The sequence below is a fragment of the Camelus ferus genome, chromosome 16 (genome assembly GCF_009834535.1).
Source record: "Camelus ferus isolate YT-003-E chromosome 16, BCGSAC_Cfer_1.0, whole genome shotgun sequence".
Taxonomy (NCBI): domain Eukaryota; kingdom Metazoa; phylum Chordata; class Mammalia; order Artiodactyla; family Camelidae; genus Camelus; species Camelus ferus.
In genome coordinates this window covers 10841228-10863037 of record NC_045711.1, presented here as the reverse complement: position 1 = coordinate 10863037, position 21810 = coordinate 10841228, and the positions used below count along the sequence as shown (strand labels likewise).

At 50.9% G+C, this 21810-nt stretch overlaps 1 protein-coding gene across 12 annotated transcripts in view; it reads right to left on the bottom strand.

The window, feature by feature from the left end:
• NLRP1 (NLR family pyrin domain containing 1) overlaps positions 1-19691 on the bottom strand; it is a 29034-nt gene extending 9343 nt beyond the window's left edge. For 5 of the 12 annotated variants that reach the window (XM_032498465.1, XM_032498467.1, XM_032498470.1 and 2 more), the window contains exons 1-11: positions 18681-19569; positions 17598-17774; positions 15757-15942; positions 10316-11945; positions 7416-7586; positions 5205-5375; positions 4452-4622; positions 3182-3271; positions 1938-2060; positions 1020-1111; positions 256-418 (exon numbers count right to left, since the gene is read on the bottom strand). In XM_032498465.1, the coding sequence (XP_032354356.1) occupies positions 256-418; positions 1020-1111; positions 1938-2060; positions 3182-3271; positions 4452-4622; positions 5205-5375; positions 7416-7586; positions 10316-11945; positions 15757-15942; positions 17598-17774; positions 18681-19005 (3299 nt within the window). In that variant the 5' untranslated portion in view covers positions 19006-19569. The other 7 variants (XM_032498472.1, XM_032498466.1, XM_032498471.1 and 4 more) reach the window with 7 other exon arrangements.
• Between the last annotated feature and the right edge of the window lie 2119 nt (positions 19692-21810).

The window sequence follows — 21810 nt, the reverse complement described above, 5'->3', positions numbered from 1 at the left end:
AAATGGTGGTTGAATCCGGGTAATGGGTATATATGGAAGTTCCCTGGACTCTACTTTTGTGTATGTTTGAAAATTTTCATACCAAAACCTCTTTTTCCATAATAAAAGGACCGATCCAGTATCTCAGCCCTACCCCTGCCTGGTGGCTTGGAAAAGGGGTGGGGACCCAGTGGGCTGTGAGTGGGGTACAGACTGTCTGTGGGGACTCAGTGTGAGGCTGGTTGGGTGGGGGGCACGCAGAGCCCCCTCACTCACCGGTACAGGCTCCTCTCTTTGTCAACCATCTCGGTAGCCACGGGCCCTGTGGGGCCCCAGAAGTCATCTTCAGTCCCCAGAGACGCCGTGTGCAGGTCCCCCGGAGGGGCAGGAGCAGACAGACAGAAGGGTCCCACCTGTGCTACCTGAGGGGAGCTTCCCTCTGGAACACACAGGGCAGGGCCAGCTTTAGTTCTCCCGTATGGCCTCCCCCAGTCCCCTAAGGCTAGATCACGGACGGCCCTTCACCCCAGGGCGGGCCTGCTGGACTGCGGCAGCCCCCATCCCTGCTCCTGGGGCTGCCGCCTGCTGCCTGAGGAGGCTCAACCCTGCTGCCCCCCGGCCCCAGCCCTCCTTCCTCCCCTCGCTCACATCCCAGAAGCGTTGCTCTTCCCAGTGTGCTGCGGGTGGGCAGCTTGTGAGATGAACACGCCTCAAAAGATGGGTGGGCAGGGATGGAGAGGTGATTCCCAGGTCTCAGAAGCCCAGAGTGGGTCTTGGGAGTCTGGACTCCGGTTCAGATTCTGAGGCACACTGCACATATTTGGGAGAGGAGCAGCCCCAGCCCCCAAGGCTGGGAGAGAGGGAAGCAGAAATCCTGCAATGTTCTGTGGGTGGAAGATCTCGTGTGGAATGGGGCTCTCCTAGGAGGGCATCCTGCCCTGTCCCACAGCAGTGGCAGGGGGATGGAGGAAATGGCCTTTCACAGATGCCCTCTCCCAGCCGCGCATCATGACGCTCCCAGCCCGGCCCCTTCAAACTACCTGATTCTTGTCTCTGCCGCTTGAGTGAGGACGTGTTTACACCCATCTCTCCGCCACCTGGGCCCTCATTAGGGATCAGCAGACTTGGCTTCCTAGACAGAGTGCATTCTCCCTGAGGTCTTGGAGGAAGCCGGGCTGTCTACATGACATCCCCGCTTAAATTCAGCTCCTCTGAGTTTGAACTCATGGTCCCCATCGGGCTTCTCCCATTGTCCCTGTTTCCACGAATGGCCTCCATCCACCCAGCCTTTTATGCCGGAACTGGGGTACCACCCTGACTTTTGAGAGTGGATTGATCACCTTGATCGGTCACCTTGACACCACCTCCAAAACAGCCCTCTTTTCTGTGCTCTTCTGTCCACCTCCACTGCCTCCACTCTAGTCCCAGGCCCTGGAACCACGGCATCATCCTAAAAGTTTCCCTGCTTTGGCTCCTGACCCTCCCCGGTCCATTTCCCTCACAGCAGCTGATCTGAAAGCATGACTCTAACACAGCATTTCTCCACTGAAGCCCTGAAATGTCTCTATTTCTTTTGGAAGTGAAAGCGGAAGTTCTTAACATGGCCCCAAAGACCTGACCGTGCCCCCGTCTCCCGCCCCCAGTCCCACCTGTGCCACGACGCTCCCTGCTCACTCACCTCTAGACCAGGGGTCTAGACCTCTAAACTGGGCGTTAAAAACCACCTGGAGGGCCGGTTAGAGCACGGACTCCTGGGCCCACCCCAGAGACTGTGATTCGGCAGGTGTGAGGTGGGGCGCCAGACTCCGCCTCGCTGACCGGCTCCCAGGTGGTGCTGACTCTGACACTGCTCGTCTGCGGACGACATTTGAAGTGGCCTTGCTCCAGGTCCCTGGCCTCCTATTCCTCAAGGAAGCTAAGCTCAGAGCCTCTACGGAAACAGCAAGTAAAACACTGACCGGCTTACAATGGTTTTGCCTCCTTGAATTGATTGACTGATTAATCTTATGGAGACAGCACTGCACATGCACAAGACGGGAACCCACGTCTCCAAGATGACACCAGAACCAAGAATCTTCAGTCTATAGGACTCAAAGAATAGAAATGTTGCCACTGCAGCCCTTTACGGAACAAGAAGTCCTTCAGAAAGGAAAATCTGGCTTCCAGAAACTCGGGGAGTTTATAGGGACTGATTTGAGACTAGCCAGTCAGCTTCCAAACTTGAAATTTCCTTAATCCACGAACCCTGGATCAAGGAGGCAGATGTGAGAGCCTCCCCTGCTGTCTCCTTGCCAGTCAGCCTCAAAGTTCTTTCTTTTTTCAAAAGCCTGTGTGGAAGTACTGGCTTCTACGCACATCAGGCCGCGAGCCCTTGCCCAGCAACACTGTCTCTGCCTGGAATGGATGCCTTCTCTGCCCAGATAACCCCTCCCATCGTTTAGAACTCAGATCATCTCCTCTGGATAAAGTCAAAAGGCCCATCGTAGTCCTCACAGGGGCCCAGGCAGAGCGGTGACTTGTGCCTGTCTCCCTGCTGCACTGAGCTCCTGGAAGTTGGGTCCTTGTTCGCTGCTGTGTGTCTGACACATCGTGGGGCCACAGGGAATGTTGTTTTGTGATGAACGGGTCCCCTTCTAAGCCTAGGAGCTCCCTCATTTCCATTTCAGGTGAGGGGACCCGAGAAGAGATGCCCTTTGCAGTCACAGGCCAAAATGCACCAAACTGGGAGAACGTGGGGGTGCAACAGACTCCCCCGGGAAGGAGGAGGGACCCTCCTGTCTCTGGGGCTCACCCCTCAAGCCCCAGGGTGTGTGTGTACTTGTGTTGGGAGGTGGGGATTAGGGTGCGCTTGCTACGCCAAGGTGCTCTCTCTTGGTCTTTGTCTCCCCCTGGTGGACATTGCATTCCATGTTCCAAATCTCACTCACCCACGCCTTCACTTTTTTCATTTGTTCATCTCATTCATCTAATGGAAGGGATTGAGCAGAGGAGTGGAATGATTCTATTTGCACTAAACAAACAAACAAACAAACAACAAAACCTCACTCTGGCTGCTGTGGTTTCTTGGTTTCTTCCCAGCTCTGCTGCCTCTGCCTCCACCCCATGTTTCTTTCCCCAGCTCTTGGCTCTGGACCCTCTGAGCCTCAAGGACCCAGACACCGCCTGGGTCAGCAGGAGGGAGTCCTGGGTCTCCCCACCTTACCGTCTCCTGGAGATGAGCAGCTGAGGCTTCTCCTCCTTCAGGGCCCTCAGCATCTCTGTCACCTCCTCACTCAGCTGGGTCTGGTCCAGCCTGAAAGCACAAAGGAAGCCTGGTTCTCCCGGGACTCCCGCATGATCCCGAGGTCCTCAGGGCTCAGAAGCAGGGAGTCCGCCACCTCCCATGGGAAGCTGTCACAGGTTGGGTTCCCCGGGAATCAGGCTCTGAGATGGAAAGTAGGGTGAGGAGGTTTATCCGGGGGTGTTCTTGAGTCAACACCAGGCCAAGGGGAGGGAGGGATGCAGGATGGGGCAGAGGGAAAAACTGGGCTGGATGTAGTCTCACTGCAGACCTCAGCTGCCTCTGGTGGGGGGACACTGAATTCAGCATGGCCCCTCAGAGCTGTCCCAAATTGGGATGACGGGCTGAATCTTTATACCCCAACACCAGTCAGGCATTGGCTGCAGGCCACCCCAGGAAGGGGGCATGACCTTGGGTGAGGTGGCCCTGGTTGGCAGAGGCCATCCCAGGGGCATTCCCAGTGGCTCGGGATTAAATCTTCATTCCTGGAGGGCATGTGGGCAGCTCCGGGAGGAAGGAAGCAGTCCCTTCGCAGGATGTCAGAGAGCAGGCTGCTCTGAGACAAGATCTGACCAGCGACCGGTGAGCTGGATCCACGAATCCAGAATCCCTGCAGAGGCTGGGCTCCGGGGCGCACTTTCACCACGGAGCCGGGACCGAGGGCAGGACCAGTGTGGTGGGACATGGAGGGTCTGGCGCCCGTCAGCTCTCTGAGTGTGTGACAGGGCCCGGCCAGGAGCTGCAGAGGACTTGTTCTCAGGAGGTGGTGAAGAGAGGAAGTGGCTGAGAGGTGGCGTGCATGAGTGGTGCTCGAAGAAGAACATCGCCCTCGGGGCCGGGAGGGAGGGTGGCAACGAGGGCTAGGGGCTCGCCGCTCGTCAGCCGCTCAGGTCTCCTGTGCTCCAAGCCCATGTCCGTCTGAGCACTGTGCTGGTTTTCACATGCACTTTATTTCATTATAGGACATGATAGTCCTTTTAGACAGATGAGAAAACTGAGTCCCAGGTGAAGACCCCACCCAAGTCACATGGCCTCAGTGAATGGCAGAGCTGGTGATGAACTCAGGCTCTCTAGAAGCCCTGGTACCCTTTTCCTTGCCCCATCCAATCCCATGGCACTCGCATCCCCTGCCTACCCTACCTCCTGCCCCCCTTCCCCGCCCTCTGCCCGGAAGGGACTGGCAGGGCCTTACCACAGGAGTGTGAGTCGGCAGGTAGGGTGCCTGAGCCCCTCACAGAGCAGCCTCACGCCAAGGTCGTCCAGGTCGTTCTGCTGCAAGTCCAGCTCTGTCAGGCTGGGGCCGGCACTGAGCATGGAGGCCAGGTCCTGGCAGCAGCCGGACGTGAGGCTGCAGCTGACCAGCCTGCAGGAGAGATACATGTGAGCCCCCAGCCATTGTCCCGAGGGCCCTCTCCTCGGGGTAACTAGGGTTTCCCTTTCTAGTACCTGTGTCCTTTCAGGGGTTCTGAGGTAATATTAAAGGAAGATAAAGACCTGCCTGGCTTGCGGTCGCCTGGGAGATTTAAATTTTCCTCCTGCAGCCAAGGGGCCATCAGGATGCAGGCAACCTCCCTTTTTTACGCCTGTGTGATTCCCTCGAATCCTGCCCACTCACCATAGCAACGTTGTGTGATTAATTTTCCCAAGGTTCTACTTGTATATCTAGGTGTCGTTGTTAACTACACTGGCTCTGCCAAATGCCCAGGGTTCCTGACGTAGGATGCTATGGTGGGTTTCAACATTAAGGGCGTCTAAAATACAGGATGAAGGAAGAGCGAGCTTCTAATATAAGAATAAAAGTTGAGGAGGGGTATGACGGCTTCAGCGGGACTCTGTCGTGGCCCCCGCTGAGCCCTCGCCTTCTCCCTGCCCCACGGTGCCAGGGCAGCTCCCTCCGCACCCCAGTGCCCACCCCCACAAAGTAGTGCCAACAAGGAGCAATTACAGCAGCCGCCGCAGCCCGCAGCCTGGCTGTCCCAGGCGCTGGCACAGGTGCGCAGCCCCAGCGTCCAGCAGCATGTTGAAGCTCAGTTCCAGCTCTGTCAGGGTCTGGCTGGCGCTCAGCCCAGAGGCAAGGTCCTTGCAGCCTTCAGCTGTGAGGCCGCAGTTGGCCAACCTATGGGAGACGCACACTGAGGGCCTTGGTTTACTTACCTGTTGATTGAACAAACACCCGCAAACACCCATTGAGCATCTACTCTGGGCCAGGCCTGTGGACCAGGTGGAGCTCAGTAAGGCCCCCAGGACCCCAGAAACGCACGGGCACTGGGTGGGGCAGACATAGAAACAAGTAACAGTAAGTCAGTTTTTGGATCTCTTTTGATCAAAATCCTCCCATGTTTTCCCATGTCATCAGAGGTAAATTCAAGGTCCTTGTCCTTGTCTGTGAGACACTGGAGAGCTGGTTCCTTGTCTTCTCTGTCCTCATTTCATATCTCTTCTAGCTGGATCTTCACTGGCCTCCTCACTGTTCTTTAAACACTCCAGGCTCGGTCCCACCTCAGGGACTTTGCACCTGCTGTTTCTTCTGTCTGGAACAATCTTCTTACCTGATATCTCATGGCTTGTTCCCTCACCTGCTTCAGGTCTTTGCTCAAAGGTCACCTTGGTGAAATCTCACCTCACCACCCTCCTTATGCACACCCAGCCTCAGCCCCCTACTCCTTTCTGCTTTATTTTTCTCTATGGTCCTTATCAAATGCAATATAATTTACTCACTCCTTTGACTTTTGTCTCCCCCTCCTTCAGAAGGTAGGCTCCATGAGGGAGGAGTTTTACCCATTTTCATGACTAGTTGCGTTTTTGTTTTCATTCATCTCAGAGCATTTTTGAATTTCCTTCGTGATGTCTTCTTTGTCCCATTGTTATTTAGAGTATGTTGCTTATTTTCTGTGTATTTGTGAATTCCCCAAACTTTCTCCTGTTATTGACTTCTAACTTTATTCCACTATGGTCAGAGACTATAAACGGCAGGAGTTCAATCCTTTTCAATTTGTTGAGATTTGTTTTATGGGGCAATCTTATTTTTGCACAGAGCTTAATTTGGTACCTGTTTGACATCTCCACTTGGGTACCTCAAAGGAATTTTCTTTTCTTTTCTTTTCTTTTTTAACTTTTTTTCATTGATTTATAATCATTTTACAAAAAGGAATTTTAAATGAATATGCACAAAGTCACACTCATGACATCCCACGCCCCCAACCATTCTTCCCCCAGTATTTCCTACCTTAGGGAAGGTGCCACTATTCCATGAGTTCTTCCACCCAGAGACCTAGGATCACCCTTGCTAAATCTATCTCCCTTTCTCCATAGAGATCCAGTCCATTACGGAGTTTGGTTGATTTCACTTTTCTAGATCTCTGGAATCCATTTATTTCTTTCCATCTCCATGGCCAACATTGGAGTCCAAACTATCATCATCTCTTACAGAAACTATCATAATTTTCCTTAATCCAAGCTCTCACCACCTTTATGGGAACTACTGAAATTTTCCTACAAGTGGCTTCCCAACCTCTAATTTTACTCTCCTTCAATCCAGTTTTTCACACTGCAGTCTGTTTTTACTTTGAAATGTACTGATCTTGTCAATCTTCTGCTTAAAATCCCATTGTAGTAGGTCCCCCAGCCCTGCCACATTCTAACTTGGCCCATGACACCTTGCATGGTGTGAGTCCTGTTGATCTCTGTGGCCTCATCTCACCCCTTGACCCTCCACCCTCTAGCCACACTGCCCTGCTTTCAATTCCTTGACTTCCCATCCTCCTTCCTGCCACAGGGCCTTTGTACATGCTGTTCCTTCTGCCTCGAACTGTCTTCCCCCTTGCTTTACTTAGATAAATCTGCCGATTCTTCAGGTCTCCAAGCATCATTTCCTAAAGGAAATTTCCCACTGGAGGCCCTTATCTGGCTCCGTATTTACACATTTGTTATATGGTTCCTTGATTCACGTCAGTCTTTTTTGCAAGATCTCTGATGAAAGGATCCTGTCTGCCTTTGTTTACCATAATAGCCCTGGTACTGGGCACAGTAGGCGGCCAGAGAGGGGTTTGATGAATACTTGTTGAATACAAAGACCAATTCCCTCATCCCAGACTCAGCTTCCATCTTAGAGCTTCCGTCCATTTCTGTATCAGAACAGAAGCCAGGCCAGACTCACCGCAGCGTCTCTAGGTGGCAGCTAGGGCATCTCAGGGCCTCACAAAGACCCTGCACTGCAGAGTGGCGCAAGAGGTTCCCGCTCAGGTCCAGCTCCTTCAGGCCTCCAGTGACCTGGAGAACGGAGAAGAGAGCCTGCCAGCAGACATCTGTGACCGGGACCCAGCTCAACCTGAGGGAGGGAGAGAGGGACAGGAGAGATGTGACCTGTATGTGTGGGGTCTGAGGTGCACGGCCCTGCACGGCGCAGCAGGGGTCTGCTCCTCTGGGTGCCAGGCCACAGTGGGCAATGCTGTCCCCAGGACTGACCAGCCTCCCTGACAGCCCTTCTGCCCCCCCCCCCACCACCCTGGATTGGGTGCCCTCCTCTCTGTGGCTCCCCAGTCTACAGCCCTTGCCAAACTACACTGAAGTGTTCATTTTGTGTGTCTGCTCCTGCCTCAGTCGGAGAGTTCCTGGAGGGCAGAGGTAGATATTTTCCATCTTTTTTATCTGCAGTGCTCAGCAAAGGGCCTGGCACAGAGGAGGAGCTTGGGGATCTGACAGCCTTCCTCCCTTCAAGGAAGACACACCTGTCTTCCTTTGGCACAGACATTCTGGAGTCCCAGGGCCCAGAAAGGAAGGAGGAGATGGAGAGCGCTTTAAGGATGACTTTGTGACGGGATGTTTTATATATATATATATATAAAGAACACTGCTGTCCAGGTTGGCTTGCCTGGGACCCTACCCCCTTCCAAGAATAGCAAGAACCACAGAGGGGGGTCTCCAAGAGAGCGATGGCAGAGAGGAATGTCCCAGGAGAGAACATTAGCAGCTTCAGTGGAGGCAGGGATGACAGGCTTCATCTGGGAGAGTTAGCGGAGACCGCCTCGTGGAATTCCCACCCATTTAAATTCTCCATTTTCACACCCTTCAGCAGTGAGCCCATCTACTTCCAGGGTTTTGATGACTCAAACTCTATTCCAGACTCCAGACTGGCATCTCTATTTTCTTGCCAGATAGCTCCACCTTGACACCCCACTAGCACCTCGTCCTGATCTGTCCCAATATGTCCCCAGCTCAATTCCTCTTTCCCCCTACATCTGCAGCGCTGGGCAGAGGCTCAGGGGCCAGCTGCCTGCGCACAAATTCTGCTTCTCTGGGCCTCATTCACCTGTGAAAAGAAGTGTAGAGTCCCTGCCACAGAGGGTTTTGTGAGGATTTCAAGACATTGGAGAGGATCCCTAAGGTTTCAGTGTAGTTTCCAGCTTTAACGGCTCCAGACATTTAAATGCTACAAAAGTACCTCAAAAAATCCATCAGTTGAAAGTTTAAGTGTTTGAATTTCTTTTACATTGATTTACTTTTGGGAAATCTGAATACCACATTAAAAAAAATCTTTTTGTTTTGGTCAAAGCTTGTCAACTTTAATTTTTAATCAGAGAGACTAGAAGAAAATATTGAAAATGTATTATTCAAAATGCGCAGTGCTTAATTACAAGCCAAACACCTGGAAGCTTCCCGCCCTTACTGTCTCAGGTTGGTCCTCCTCTCCCTTCCCACCACAGCCTTCAGCCAACCTTCATCATTTCTGGCTGGACTGTTTGGTTTGTTTACAATGGGCTCCTTGCCCTTCTCTCTCTGCCTCACCTGCCTGATTCAGTGCCTTTAAAATCTCCGTCCCCTCCGCACTGCAGCTGAAGCCTCTAAATTTCCCACTGGGCTCTCTCCAGGGTCCATCTGCCACTGTCCACTGCAAACTCTCTTGCTCTGGCCTGGAGTCCCTGGTTCCTCTTGCTCCCCACCTGGCCTCTGCCTTTGTGTCTGCTCAGGACACTTCTGAAGGTCATTACCATTTGTCACACCTGTGCCTAGGTCCTTCATGGCCCAGTTCACGTTTATAACCACGAACAACCAGAACAACTCAAGTACTTGAGAACCGAGGGGTGGTCCTATCGCTCATGACACCTTCCCTATGGAATGCCGCCTGTCCTTCAAATTGGTGTTGTTTCAGGCTACTTCATAAGACGAGAAGATAGCCTCGTATCGTAATAAAGATGACTGTAAAATAAAATGTACCATGTGGCTCAGTTTTTGCCATAAAAACGTGCATAGAAGAAAGACTAGAAGATACACCGCAGTTCTTAACGATGGTCATTTCTGAGTGGTGGCATTCTGGTCGATAGTAGTTTCCATCTTTTTGCTTATCTACATAACTTTATTTTTCTGCAATGAACATGGGCTTTTACTGTGAGAAAAAAACTTTAAATGTCTGAAAATAAAAAAACCCCAACCCCGCCCCCAACCCCACCAAAACCCCACTTAAATCCAACATTTCTTCCTCCGACTCTTCTCTGGTCCACTCGCGTGTGATTACTCCCTCCCTCCAGCCACCACCATGCCCTTTTCCCTCCTCTGTCCCCGGAGGCATCACATTCTACTGTAATTATTGGATGGATGTCTGTCTTCTGCCCTAGATTTTGAGTTCTTTGAGGGCAGGGATTGTCTCTGTTAATCTGCGACCCGTAGGGCCTGGCATTAAATCAGTGCCTAATAAATATTCATGGCATAAACCATACAAGCACAAAATGATCAATACTGCAGCTGCGGTGGGGGAACCTGAATGGGGAAGCTAATGGTATTGCTGAGGCTGGAGGACGGTTAGAGGAAGCTACTCCATCACACTCAGATGGTGGGTTTCAGGCTAAGTCCCTGGGGCCACAGCGCATTATTGACACAAACAAGGAAGTCAGTTTTGCGGGGGAAAAATGGACACTACCATTCAGACACACACATTCAGAGGTGATAGAGGCAATCTCAGTGCCAATGCCATTGCCGGCAGCCAACCAGGGAGTGCCTCCAGGGCTCAGGACAGTGCAAGCAACAGAGGAGCTGGAGAGAAGAGAGGGTGGGAGTACTCACAGCACCACTCCGGGGGGCCTCCCCGCTTGTCCACGCTGCCCGCCCTCATTCAGCTGAAGCCTCTTCACGTGGCAGCAGAACTTAATGCAGAAAGTGAACACCAGGAGCTCCACGCCGGTTTGGACACACATCCTCGATCCTTGGAAGTGGGCCATCGCTTGCATCAGGAACTGCTCGTCCTGAATCTCGTACAGACAATGAAGCAACTGCAGAGAGTCCGGCTGCAGGGAGGAACGCTCCCGCTGAACTTCCGACTTGGCCCACGAGAGCAAGTCCCCCTTCCTCTCCGGAGGCAGCGTGCAGCTGAAGACGCTCTCCATCGCCCTCACCCCCGGCTCACTCAGGAGGCCAAACAGGAAACGCACGATCGGTGCCCCAAACAGGTCACGTCTCCCATACACTTCTGGTAACTTTTCCACGCTGCCAGGGCTGTTAGGATATTTACCTTTCTCCTCCTCATCCCCCAGTGCACAGGACACTGCTGCAAAGAACTCCTGGAAACACAGGTGCATGAAGCTGTAGTTCAGAGAGGTGGGGTGCTTTTGAAGAACACGCATCTTTAAGAGAGTGGAGATGATGGCCCCATCTAACCCGTGCTTCCTGAGGTCTCCTGGACTGAACAGGGTCTTCCCTTGCCAAGTCCCCTCAGCGGCTAGAGAGCAGAGGCCCCGTAGCTGAGGTCCAAGGGGCTGATCTGGGAGAGCCTGGGAAAGGTAGCACAGATAGAGGGCTGTGGTCGTCTGTGATGTCAGTGAGAGTTCTTCCCCCGACTCCATCTGCCACTGCAGGCAAGTGCAGACCAGCCAGGACACTGAGGGCACGAGGCACATGGTCAACAGGGCTTGGTTTGATGCAACCAAGCTAAAGGCTCTAACTGCTTGGCTTTCGTCTGTGAAATATTTGTAGAAATATTCCTTCCTAGAAGACTCAGAGAACCCCAGGACCTCCACCCAGCGTGGCTGCTTCAAAGAAGGGATGAACTTCTGCAGAGCTGTGGTCCGAGCTGTGATCAGCAAGGATGCCTCGGGAAGTACGGTCTTCTCCAGCAAACTGCCCAGTAGTGTGTGCACTGGCTGCCGCTGGCTCCAGTGCAGACAGAGCTCAGCCCTCTGCTCCTCCAAGATCCAGTTCGGTTCATCTAAATCATTGAGGATGAAGAGCAGCTGCTCCGGCTCAGATAGGATCTGTCCAATGGGAGCCACGGGGCCCGCCCAGTCTTTTGTGAGGAGTTCAGCAAGACTCATCACCTTGGACTGGGCCAGCTCTCTGCAGCTGAAGTAGAAGACATGCTGGAAGTGGTCCCTGTACAGCTGGCCCTCCTCCCAGGCTCTTCTCACCTGCCTGGCCAGGGTTGACTTCCCGATTCCAGCATCCCCATACAGTATGACTGTGTGAGGCTTGTCTCGGGTGCCCGGGTCTGGGCCAAATAGGTCTCTGACCTCAATCAAATGTCCTCGCTCCTCTATCACCCCGTGATGCCAGCTTCCCCTGACCAGGGGCTCATGGCCCCTGAGGTGAGATCTGTGTAGAAGTAGCAACTGCATGAATTTTGGGTGCAAATCTTCATTTTTCCACGACTGTGTAGGGCAGGGCCTCTCTCTCCTTTGGTTCTGGTATCTCTCTCTGATTCCTAAGTATAGGAGGGAAAGAGAGAACATAAAGGTAGAGGATAAATTTGTTCCTTTGTTCCTTCCTTCCTCCCTCCCTCCCTTCCTTCCTTCCTCCCTCCCTCCTTCCCCTCCTTCCACAACTGTTTTAGGCAGCCACTCCAGCCACCTACCTTGCTGGCTGCCGATATGGGAACACTCTTGACAGATCAGTGGAAGGAACGTGGGCTTTGGGGGAGGAGATCCTACCTCAAGTCCTGACTTGACCAAATCATACCCTCTGTGTGACTTTCCTTCATTCTGCAAGTATTAATCAAGGGCTTACTATATGCTCTAGGGTCTGGGGGCAAAGAGTGAACAAAACAGACACAACTCTCTCCTCTCATTAAGCCCATGGATTGAGCTATTAGCCCAGCGAAGCCTCAGTTTTCTCTGCACAAGAACTGTGATATCCCCTTGTAGGAGGTCATGGAGGCGGGAAGGAGACAACGGATGGTGTAGCATCCAGGAACTGCTGGTTCCTGACAGTACCCGCTCTGCAAGCATCACTGAAGCACTTGCCAAGGTTGTCCTTCTACAAGCACCTGTGGTCGCCCATCTAAGGACTCTCTCAGCCCACGAGTGGGGCAGGCCAGAGATGCTGAGGAATTAATGCTCCAGGAGGAGCCCTCAGCCAGTGACAGATGGCAGTGCCTTGTCCCCCAGGGAGGCAAGTCCAAGGTGTGTTCTGCCCTGTCTCTTAGAGATCCCTAGGGCATTGAACCTCAGTTGCGCACAGGGGTAGCCTGGCCCACAATGCAGGTTACATTGCTTTCCCACCTTCCCTGTCTCCCTTCTCTCTCCTCCTGGTGCTTCCAAGGCATCCTTCCCCAGTAAACCACCTGCACTCAAATCCTGTCTCAGGGGCTGATTCTGGGTGAACTCACCTGAGACAGACAGGAGAGTATTTTGTGAACTCTGAGGAGCTGATCACAGATCAGGGATTGTCCCCTGGGTAGGGACCTCAGGCTCAATCTTAGATTCTAAATAGAATAATTGTCACAACCCCTTCCTTTCTTCCCTTCCGAATATTTTGAGTGTCACTTACTTCTTTCCTTAGGTGAATTTTTGAGATGATACAAGTGACTCACTTGGGATCCTGAAGCCCAGTTCATTTTGGGAAACTTGCTGGACCTCCAGAGTTCAAGACTACCTGCTGTACCTTTGTGGGTGTACTGAGCACAGTCGGGGGGAGAGTGGGGCATGTGGGGTCAATTTACACTTTCCGTATCGGTGAGACTGGACTTACCAGAGGGCCATTCCCCACCTCTGAAATCATGATCTACAGATCCACTTTTGTTGTCTCATGTGAGAACATTTCTGACAACGTGCAAATCTGCTAAGAGCATCAGGATGGTCACTCTGGGTCATGGCTATGGTCCATCCTGCTCAGGGTCCTGGGTCTGCGCAGGATGTCAAGAGAGAGCTTAGCTCCTCTTGGTGCCGTGCCTCCCCAAACATTCTGATTTCAGTGGATTTGTTAGCATGCCACATATCTAAATCCTCTTGATTTAGTAAAACTTAAAATAATCCTCCCCCTACCATCAGTATCTCTAACAAGTTACATTTTAATACTATGCTTTTAGCCAGGGGTTTGGAAAACCGTCTAAATCCAGCTGGCCACCTTTTGTACACCCTGTAACCTAAGAATGGTTGTTACATTTTTAAATGGTTGAAAAAAAAAATCAAAAGAAGAATGCTATTTTATGGTATGTGAAAATTACATAAATTCAAAATTTAGTGCCCATAAATACAGTTTTATTGTAATACATCCATGCCTGTTTGTTTCTGTGCTGCATACAGCTGCTTTCAGGCTATGATGGAGAGCTGAGTATTTGAAACAGAGATTTTACAGTCCACAAAGCCATCAAATACTTACTATGTTGTCCATTAACACAAAAAATCTCGCCTATCTTTGCTTTTCACAGATCAAAATGCATACCATGTGGGTTTTGCACACGCTATTAAACTATTGTTGGCATATCATTTTGTTCAAGTTTCCTACTTGGAGAATTCCTCTAGAATTTAGAATTGGGGTAGGGGTGTCAGTGACATGGTGGAATAGGAGAGCCAGTGGTCTTTGTCCCCCAACAAAACCCAACAATTAGACAGCTACCCACGAATGAGAACAGTCCTAAGCAGACTCAAGAGTCCAATTAAAAACTTATGGCAACACAGTGGAGCAAAAATTCACAAATATGTGGAATATAAACACCGTACGCCTGAAAATCAGTGAGTCAAAAGGAGAACTCAAAAAGGAAATAAAAAAATGGATACAAACAAAAATGGAAACACAACATACCAGAACATATGGGATGCAGAAAAATCAATTCCAAGAGGAAACTTTATGGTGAGATATGCTTACATTAAGAAAAAAAGGGTGATCTCAAATAGACAGACTTAACTTCACACCTCAAGGAGCAAGAAAAAAGAAGAACAAATTAAGTCCAAAGTTAACAGAGGAAGGAAATAACAAATATCAGAGCAGAAACAGAGATTAGAAAAACAGTAGAAAGGCCAATGAAACAGAGGGCTGGTTTTCTGAAAAGATAAACAAAACTAACAAACCTTTAGGTAGACTAAGAAAAAAGAGAAGACTCAAATAAATAAAATTAGAAAGAGGAGACATTACAACTCAAACTGCAGAAATACATAGATTTGTAAGAGACTAATATAAGTAATTATAGGCCAACAGATTGGATTACCTAGAATGGATAAATTCCTGGAAGCGCACAACTTGCTAAGACTGAATCATGAAGAAATCGAAAAGTTGAATAGGTTCTATAACCATGACGATACTGAGTCAGTAAATAAAAATCTCCCAACTAGGGGGAGAAAGTCTCCAACAGAGAAAATCCTAGGACCAGATGGCTTTGCTGTTTAATTCCATGAAACACCTAATGAAGAATTAATAAGAACCCTTCTGAAAGCCTTCCAACAAGTAGATGAGGAAGGAATACTTCTAAAGTCACTTTTTTCTGAGGTCAGCTTTAATCTGACACCAAGGCCAAACAAGGATACTACAAGAAAAGAAAATTACAGGCCAATGTCCCTGATGAACATAGATGTAAAAATCCTCAACAAAATACTAGCAAACTAAACTTCACAGTATGTGAAAAGGATCATACACCGTGATCAAGTGAGATTCATTCCCTGGGATGCAAGGATGGTTCAACATATACACATCAATAAATGTGATGTCACATTAATCGAATACAAGAAAAAAATCATGACCATCTCAACCGATGCAAAAAATATGACAAAACAAGGCAGAGTGAGTGGAATGTAGAGGTTAAATGTGTGGATCGTGGCATTAGAGAGAGTGGAGGCTGAATTCCATCTCTGCCACTCCTAACTGAAATTTTAGCTTTTTGAGCCTCAGTTTTCTTATCTCCAAGGTGTGATATAACAGCATCCATCTCATGGAGTGGCTGTGAAATTTAAACAGACTGTGTACGTGAAGAAGCCGGACACACAGTGTCCATGTGACTTGCTCTAGCCACTCAGGGGCTGAGGAGCTCAGTGGAAATCACATCTTTCTCTTCTGACTCTAGACCAGTGCCCTGCCCACTAAACAAGGTGATGTGTTTCCTATACTGGATAATACACCTGCATTTTAATTTCCAGGGGCCTCCTGGAAACAGTGCCTTAGCCAGATAGAGAGACTTCAGCAGTAGGATTTCTGGAGATTGGTTTCAGATGTTTGCAAGACCCTCTCTGCTCAGTCTGCCAACCTGGCCCCCGTCCATGCCTTTGCCTCACCCAGCCCTCTCCAGAAGCTCAGCAGGGCCTTACCTGTGCAGCTGTTTCCAGATGTTTCAGGTGTTTCAGCCAATGGCCACACAGTCCCAGGAGTCTCCTGCTTTCTGGGCTCTGGGCTGGGCAGAATTGGGGGTTCCCAGCCACTCAGCACTGCTGTCGATACGGGGGCATTGGGTAATCCCTTACTTGGTGACTCATAGTCTAGGGAGTTTAGAAGATCTTGATAAAGAAGCGAGGAAGGGTTTTTGAGGGGAAACGACAGGAAAGAAATTACCATTTACTGAGCACCCATTTCATTTCCGCTTATACATTTTAAACTCTCACAAAAATCCTGTGAGATGGGTATTGGTAACCCAGTTTTTAAAATCACAAAGATAGAGATACAATTTTATCCTCTTAGCAGATGTTCTGAAACTTCTCTCAGTGAAACTTCCTCTATTAGATAGGCATATTTTGATAAGCCACTTGGGGGAGTTGAACTCCCCATTTCAACTAACAACAAATAGTTACTAAGTGGCATTCTAAGGAAGTGGGTCCTCTATATTGCCAGGCACTGTTCTGCTAGGCAATGAAGTTCAGGGCATGCAAGTTGAGGGCAGAGTGAAATTGCTCTGTGTCATCAACAAGGGAAGAGCCAGTGAGACTGGATACTGCATGGGGGAAGGGCAAGAGAGAAGAAAGCTGGTGGGGGCACAAGGGGGGAAATTTGAGGGCAGAGAGATGTGAACAGTCTAACCCTATCCTTCTATAATATCTTGTAGACTCTACATTATACATTCAAAATTCTGTGCAAATGCTTTTTTTTTTTTTTTTTTTTTTTTTACTGTGGAGTTCAAGGATGTGAAAATTCTGTACCTTGGGGTAGGGGTGGTGGGCGGAGTGAAAACTGAGTAGTATAAAGAATCAGATGAGGAAATTGAGACACAGGGGGATGAAGTGAGTGTTCCACATCACAGAGCAAGTGGGTGAAGTCAGGGTAAAAACTGAGGGCAATGGAGCTGGTGACCATTACTGCCAGAGTTTGGGAGTGGAGAGGTGAGAGCGGGCACAGAGAGTGGGGGTGGAGGCCCACCCCGAGCAGCAGCAGGTGGAGGGAAAAATCACTGCATCAGGAATGGGTGGCTCTGGGTTCCAGCTCTGGCTCTGTCTCCAAGCGCTGTGGGAGCTTGGACTTTGATGCTGGGATGAGAAGAGGAAGAGGCAGGGGTGTGGCTGAGGTTTGCAGCCTGGGTGACTCAGGATGGCGGAGGCCCAAATAAGAGAAGTCAGGACAGGGAACTGGCTTAGGCTGAGGAATGAGCCTACTCTTTTCTTGGGGTTCATCTGGAGCACAGAGTCCTCCTTGGAACTTAAAAATTTTTTTTTAATTGAAGTATGATTGATTTACAATGTTGTGTTAGTTTCTAGTGTATAGTTTAGTGATTCAGTTATACATATATATATATTCTTTTTCATATCTATCTATCTATCTATCTATCTATCTATCTATCTATCTATCTATCTATCTCTATCCTTGGAACTTTCTAAACCACCCTGATCCCAAGGATCAGAGTCCACCGAGATTGTGAGCCGAGCTCTGCCTGGGCAAGGACCATGTCAAATACGGCACAGGGTTGGGTAAGGTTCACTGTCTGGCCTGCTTGGGTCTCAGTTTCCCCGTCTGTCAAACTGGAGGGGGTACAATCTCAGTGATGGAATATTCCTGAAAGATCATTTCTAGGCCTACTGCGCCCACCACCCCATCCTGGCCCCTCCATCCCTCTGTAGTTCCCTCTACCTGGGTCCATGTGGAGCTACAGGCTTACCTGGATGGGACCCTGCCAGCTGCCTCAAAGCCCTACCAGGGGTCCTCTGGCCAATCCAGCAAGCCTCACCTTTCCGGATGGACCCAGATGTGCCAGATGGTAGGTGTCTCAAATCCCTTTTCTCTGAGTCGTGGAGGGGCACCAGGGGCTCTGAGTTGCAGAACTTCAGCACCTCAGTGGAGGTGGGCCAGCTGGGAGACTGCAGGTTGGGTGCACTCGGGGAGTAGAGAAACGAGGGAGACTGGGCTGTGGGAAGGAGACAAGAGGTTGGAGGCTTGCCAGAGGGCCGGGGCAGGAGCCGGGGACTGTGGCCAGGGTTCTTCAACCAAGAGGAACCAAGAGAGGTCTCCTGTCTCAACCAAGAGAGGTCAGGAGTGAACCATTGCAGCCTGCCTCAGCCTCCCCAGAGGCTTGTTAGAGAATGATCTCCTAACACGGGGGCATACGTCCTGATCTGGGGTCCAGGAAATTTGCATCCTTGCCCTGGCTCTGTTTCCACCTCCCCAGGTAAGTCATGACTCCTCTCGGAGCCTCAGCTCTCCCCGTGGGGTTAAGAGTCTCCACCTCCCAGGGCTGCTGTTAGGACTAGCAACAGCAGGGGCAGCCGTGCTCCTATATTTTGAGTGCTTACGAGGTGTTAGACTCTGTGCTAAATGTTTAACATGGATTATCTCTCGAACCCTCACACAGTCCAAGGAGGCTGACTCTTATGCTCCCATTTTACAGATGTAGAAACAGAGGCAGAGAGCAGTGAAGTGACCTGCCCAGTGTGGGAACGCTGGGACTGGAACTTGCTTCTGTCTGACTCCCAAGTCTGTGCTCCCAAGGCCAGGCAAGTCTCCACTTAGGAGCTGAGTGTGAAACTCCAAAACCTCCCTCCCAGTGCCCTTCTGAAAGTCAGCCTTCTCCCTCTCTCCTCCCAGGCCCTGTGAGGACAGTGTGGCGTCCTGGGAGTGCACTTGGCTAGGAGAGAGGTCCAGCAAGGCTCCCCTCCCCAAGCCAGCCTGGGGTCCAGCAAGGTGTGCCCCACTCCCACCCCCCTGGATCCTCCTTTGACAGAACAGTCCCAAGTCACTGCCCAGAGGAAGGGCTGGGGGCTCCCTGGTGGAGGTCCAGGAGATTGACAGCAGGCAGAGGGGGCTTTGTACTCACCTGACATCAAGGCTGCCTCTAGGCGGGCCTGGGCACACAGCCTGCTCAGACCCATCTGCTCCCAGGTGCGGAGAGCCAGGTCCCAGGCCTGCTGCTCCCCGTACTGAGCCACCAGGCGAGAGGCCACCTCCACACCACCCGCATTCTCTGGCTGAGTCAGGGCTTCTCCAGGAGGGTGCCCGCAGGGCTTCTGATCAGACAGCCGAAGCTGGAACTCCTTCAGCTCCTCCTTCTTCATTTCCTCCAAGTACCAGGCCAGTTGCCTCTGGGCTTCACCGGCCATTACTGCCGGCTGGGTGTGTGGGGGGGCCTTGGGGCTGTTCATGGGGGAGGGGGTGGATGTTGGGTGCTCATGGTGGTCAGGCAGGCAGGGAGTCTCCTTTGGCCCCTACAATTTCCCAATGCAGGGCTCCCACTGGGATCATTGCTCTTCACCTGGTAAACTCCTATTCAGCTGTTAGAACCCAGTTCTGTAAACCCCAGTGCATCTGCCCATAGGTGGTGTTGGGAGAAGGGAGGGGAAAGGGAGTGGTGGGAAAAGCCAGAGGAAGGAGGGGCCCAGAGGGGGCTGGGAAACACTGGAAGAGGTCAGGTTACCGGGGCTGCTGGGGTGGGGCCCGAGGCAGTCAGGGGAGTGAAGGGGAGGGATGGGAGGATGGGTGGGTGGGATGTGCGGGCACTCACTGTTCCGAGCTCCTCAGAGTCTTCCTTCACCTGGGATCCCGACTCCTGGGACCGGGCCTTGAGCTGTGATGTTGACAGGAGGTGAGGTGAGGGTGAGGCGGAGCAGAAGGTGGGCTTTCAGAGTCAAGGGTTGAGCTCAGAGCTGTCCACCCCCGGGTTCTCTTCTGAACCTCTCCTGGCCCTGGGACGCTGAGCAGGGAGAACAGCCCTCACCCAGCCAAAGCAGGAACAGAAGTCCCCAGGAGGCGCCACGTGGGGGCGGGGCCAGGGCGGGCGGGGCGGGGCCGGGCGCCTTCGGCAGTCTCCCAGCTTTCAGGGCCTCCCGAGCCCCGCTGCACATCCTGGCGTGCTATGTTGGGCACCGGGACTGGGTGTTTCAGGCCCGGGGGGCTGTCTGCTTTGCGGGTGGCTCAGCCCTCAGCTGGTAAACGTCCCCGACTGAAAGCGGAACAGCCCCACCTCATCGCCGCAAAGCCAGGCCTCTGGGGAGTAAGCACGGCTTTCTTCCTCTTTTGTAGAGTCCGCCGAAGTCTGGGACTCCAGGTGGAGGAGCGACGTGACCGAACTCATTTCCTGTTGTGTGAGAATTTCTGGCGATGCAGTGATTTGACCTGGGCTGCAGGGGCCCGGGCTCTAGGAGCCTCAGCCCCCTGCTCGCCTGGACACTGACTCCTCGTGCAGCTGGTTCATTTCTCTGAGCCTCAGTTGGCTCATCTATCAAATGGGACATCATAGGTTTGCAGCGAGGCTCGAATTAAATAAAAGCTCTTAGTAATCTTCAAAAATCCTTTCTTCCTCCGTTCTTATTTTGCCTGTTAAAATCCTACTCATTTTCTGGTGGGAGAAGGGGGAAGGTAATTAGGTTTATTTACTTTTTAATGGAGGTACAGGGGATTGAACCTAGGACCTCATGCATGCTAAGCAGGCACTCTACCAGTGGCCTATTCACGCCTCCCAAATCCTACTCACATTTTATGGGCCAATCTAAATGGCACCTCTCCTAGGAAGACTTTCCTGCTTTGATATTCCGTCCCACGGCTCATTACGCGTATCCCAGCATGCCTTGCAGCTCAGCTCCATCTGCCCCTGGAGGCCAGGTAGTGCAATACAGCACAGGGGTTTTAGATCTGCTGGGTCTGGCCTCCGAGGCTGACTCTGCCACTAGCTGTCTCTGACCCTGGGCAACGCCTGCCTCTCTATTTCGTCTGTAAAGTGAGGAGATGACAGCCAAGTCCCAATGCACTGGTGATGGTTAAATGGACAGATATGAACGTGCCTAGCACAGGACCCGGGACAGCAGAGGGTAGAGAATCCTGCAACCTTCTTCTCCTTAATATCATGGGTTCCTTGAAGGCAGGTCACAAAGTCTTTTTTTTAAAAAATTTAATCTGCAGAAGCAGCTCAGTGCTTTGCTTAGCAGTGGTGTTCAGAGAATAGATTTAATGAAGTTATTTAAAAGATTACTGTAGGGGGGAGGGTATAACTCTGGTAAAGTGTGGGCTTAGCATGTGTGAGATCCTGGGGTTCAATCCCCAGTACCTTCATTAAAAATAAATAAATAAAATAAAATAAATAAACCTAATTATCTCCCCCACAAAAACAAAACAAAACTGGAAAAAAAATTAAAAAAGAGATTACTGTAGTTTTAATTTCGCAAGTAATATATGAATACAGTTTCTTCGTGAAAACCTTAAGCAATACGGATATTGCTTCACAGAGGTTGCCACTATTCCCAGTATGCTCTGTGTCCTTCCAGACAGGCAGGCACTGACAGAGACACACGTGTATCTCTATCAAATATGTAGCCTAGTTTTGTAACACAACCCATGTTTTATTCTACAAGATTTTTTGTTGTTGTTGTTATATAATACTTGATGCACGCAAAAAGACCCTACTACGAATAGCCTTGCATGTGTCTTCTGGAAAGATGCGGATGCATCCTGGGATGGAGGCCCAGAAGCAGAATCCGGAGGTTATGCACCTTTCACATTTTAACACCATCACACCACCCTTCTAAATGACAGTGACCACACTCACTCCAGCCGCTAAGGAAGAACTACTCCCCGACACCCTTGCTGATACAGAGGGAGTATGATTTACCTATGCCAGTCCCCCAAGTGGGGAAAGGAGCCTTCTTGTTGTTTCAGCCTGGATTTCCCTGATATGATGATGGAGGTAGAGCTGAATGCAGGGTTGGATGGCGGGTGGTGCCCTAGGTGCTCCTGTTCCAGACCCCTCCTCTTTTCCAGCTGCACTCACTCCCCTTGTGGCCTCCTTGGGGCTCTTGACTTTATTTATTTATTGTTCTCTTTTTAAAATTTTTTTGAGGGGGGAGGTAATTAGGTTTATTTATTTATTTGTTTATTATTATTTTTTAATGGAGGTACTGGGGATTGAACCCAGGATCTTGTGCACGCTAAGCACGCACTCTACCACTAAGCTATGC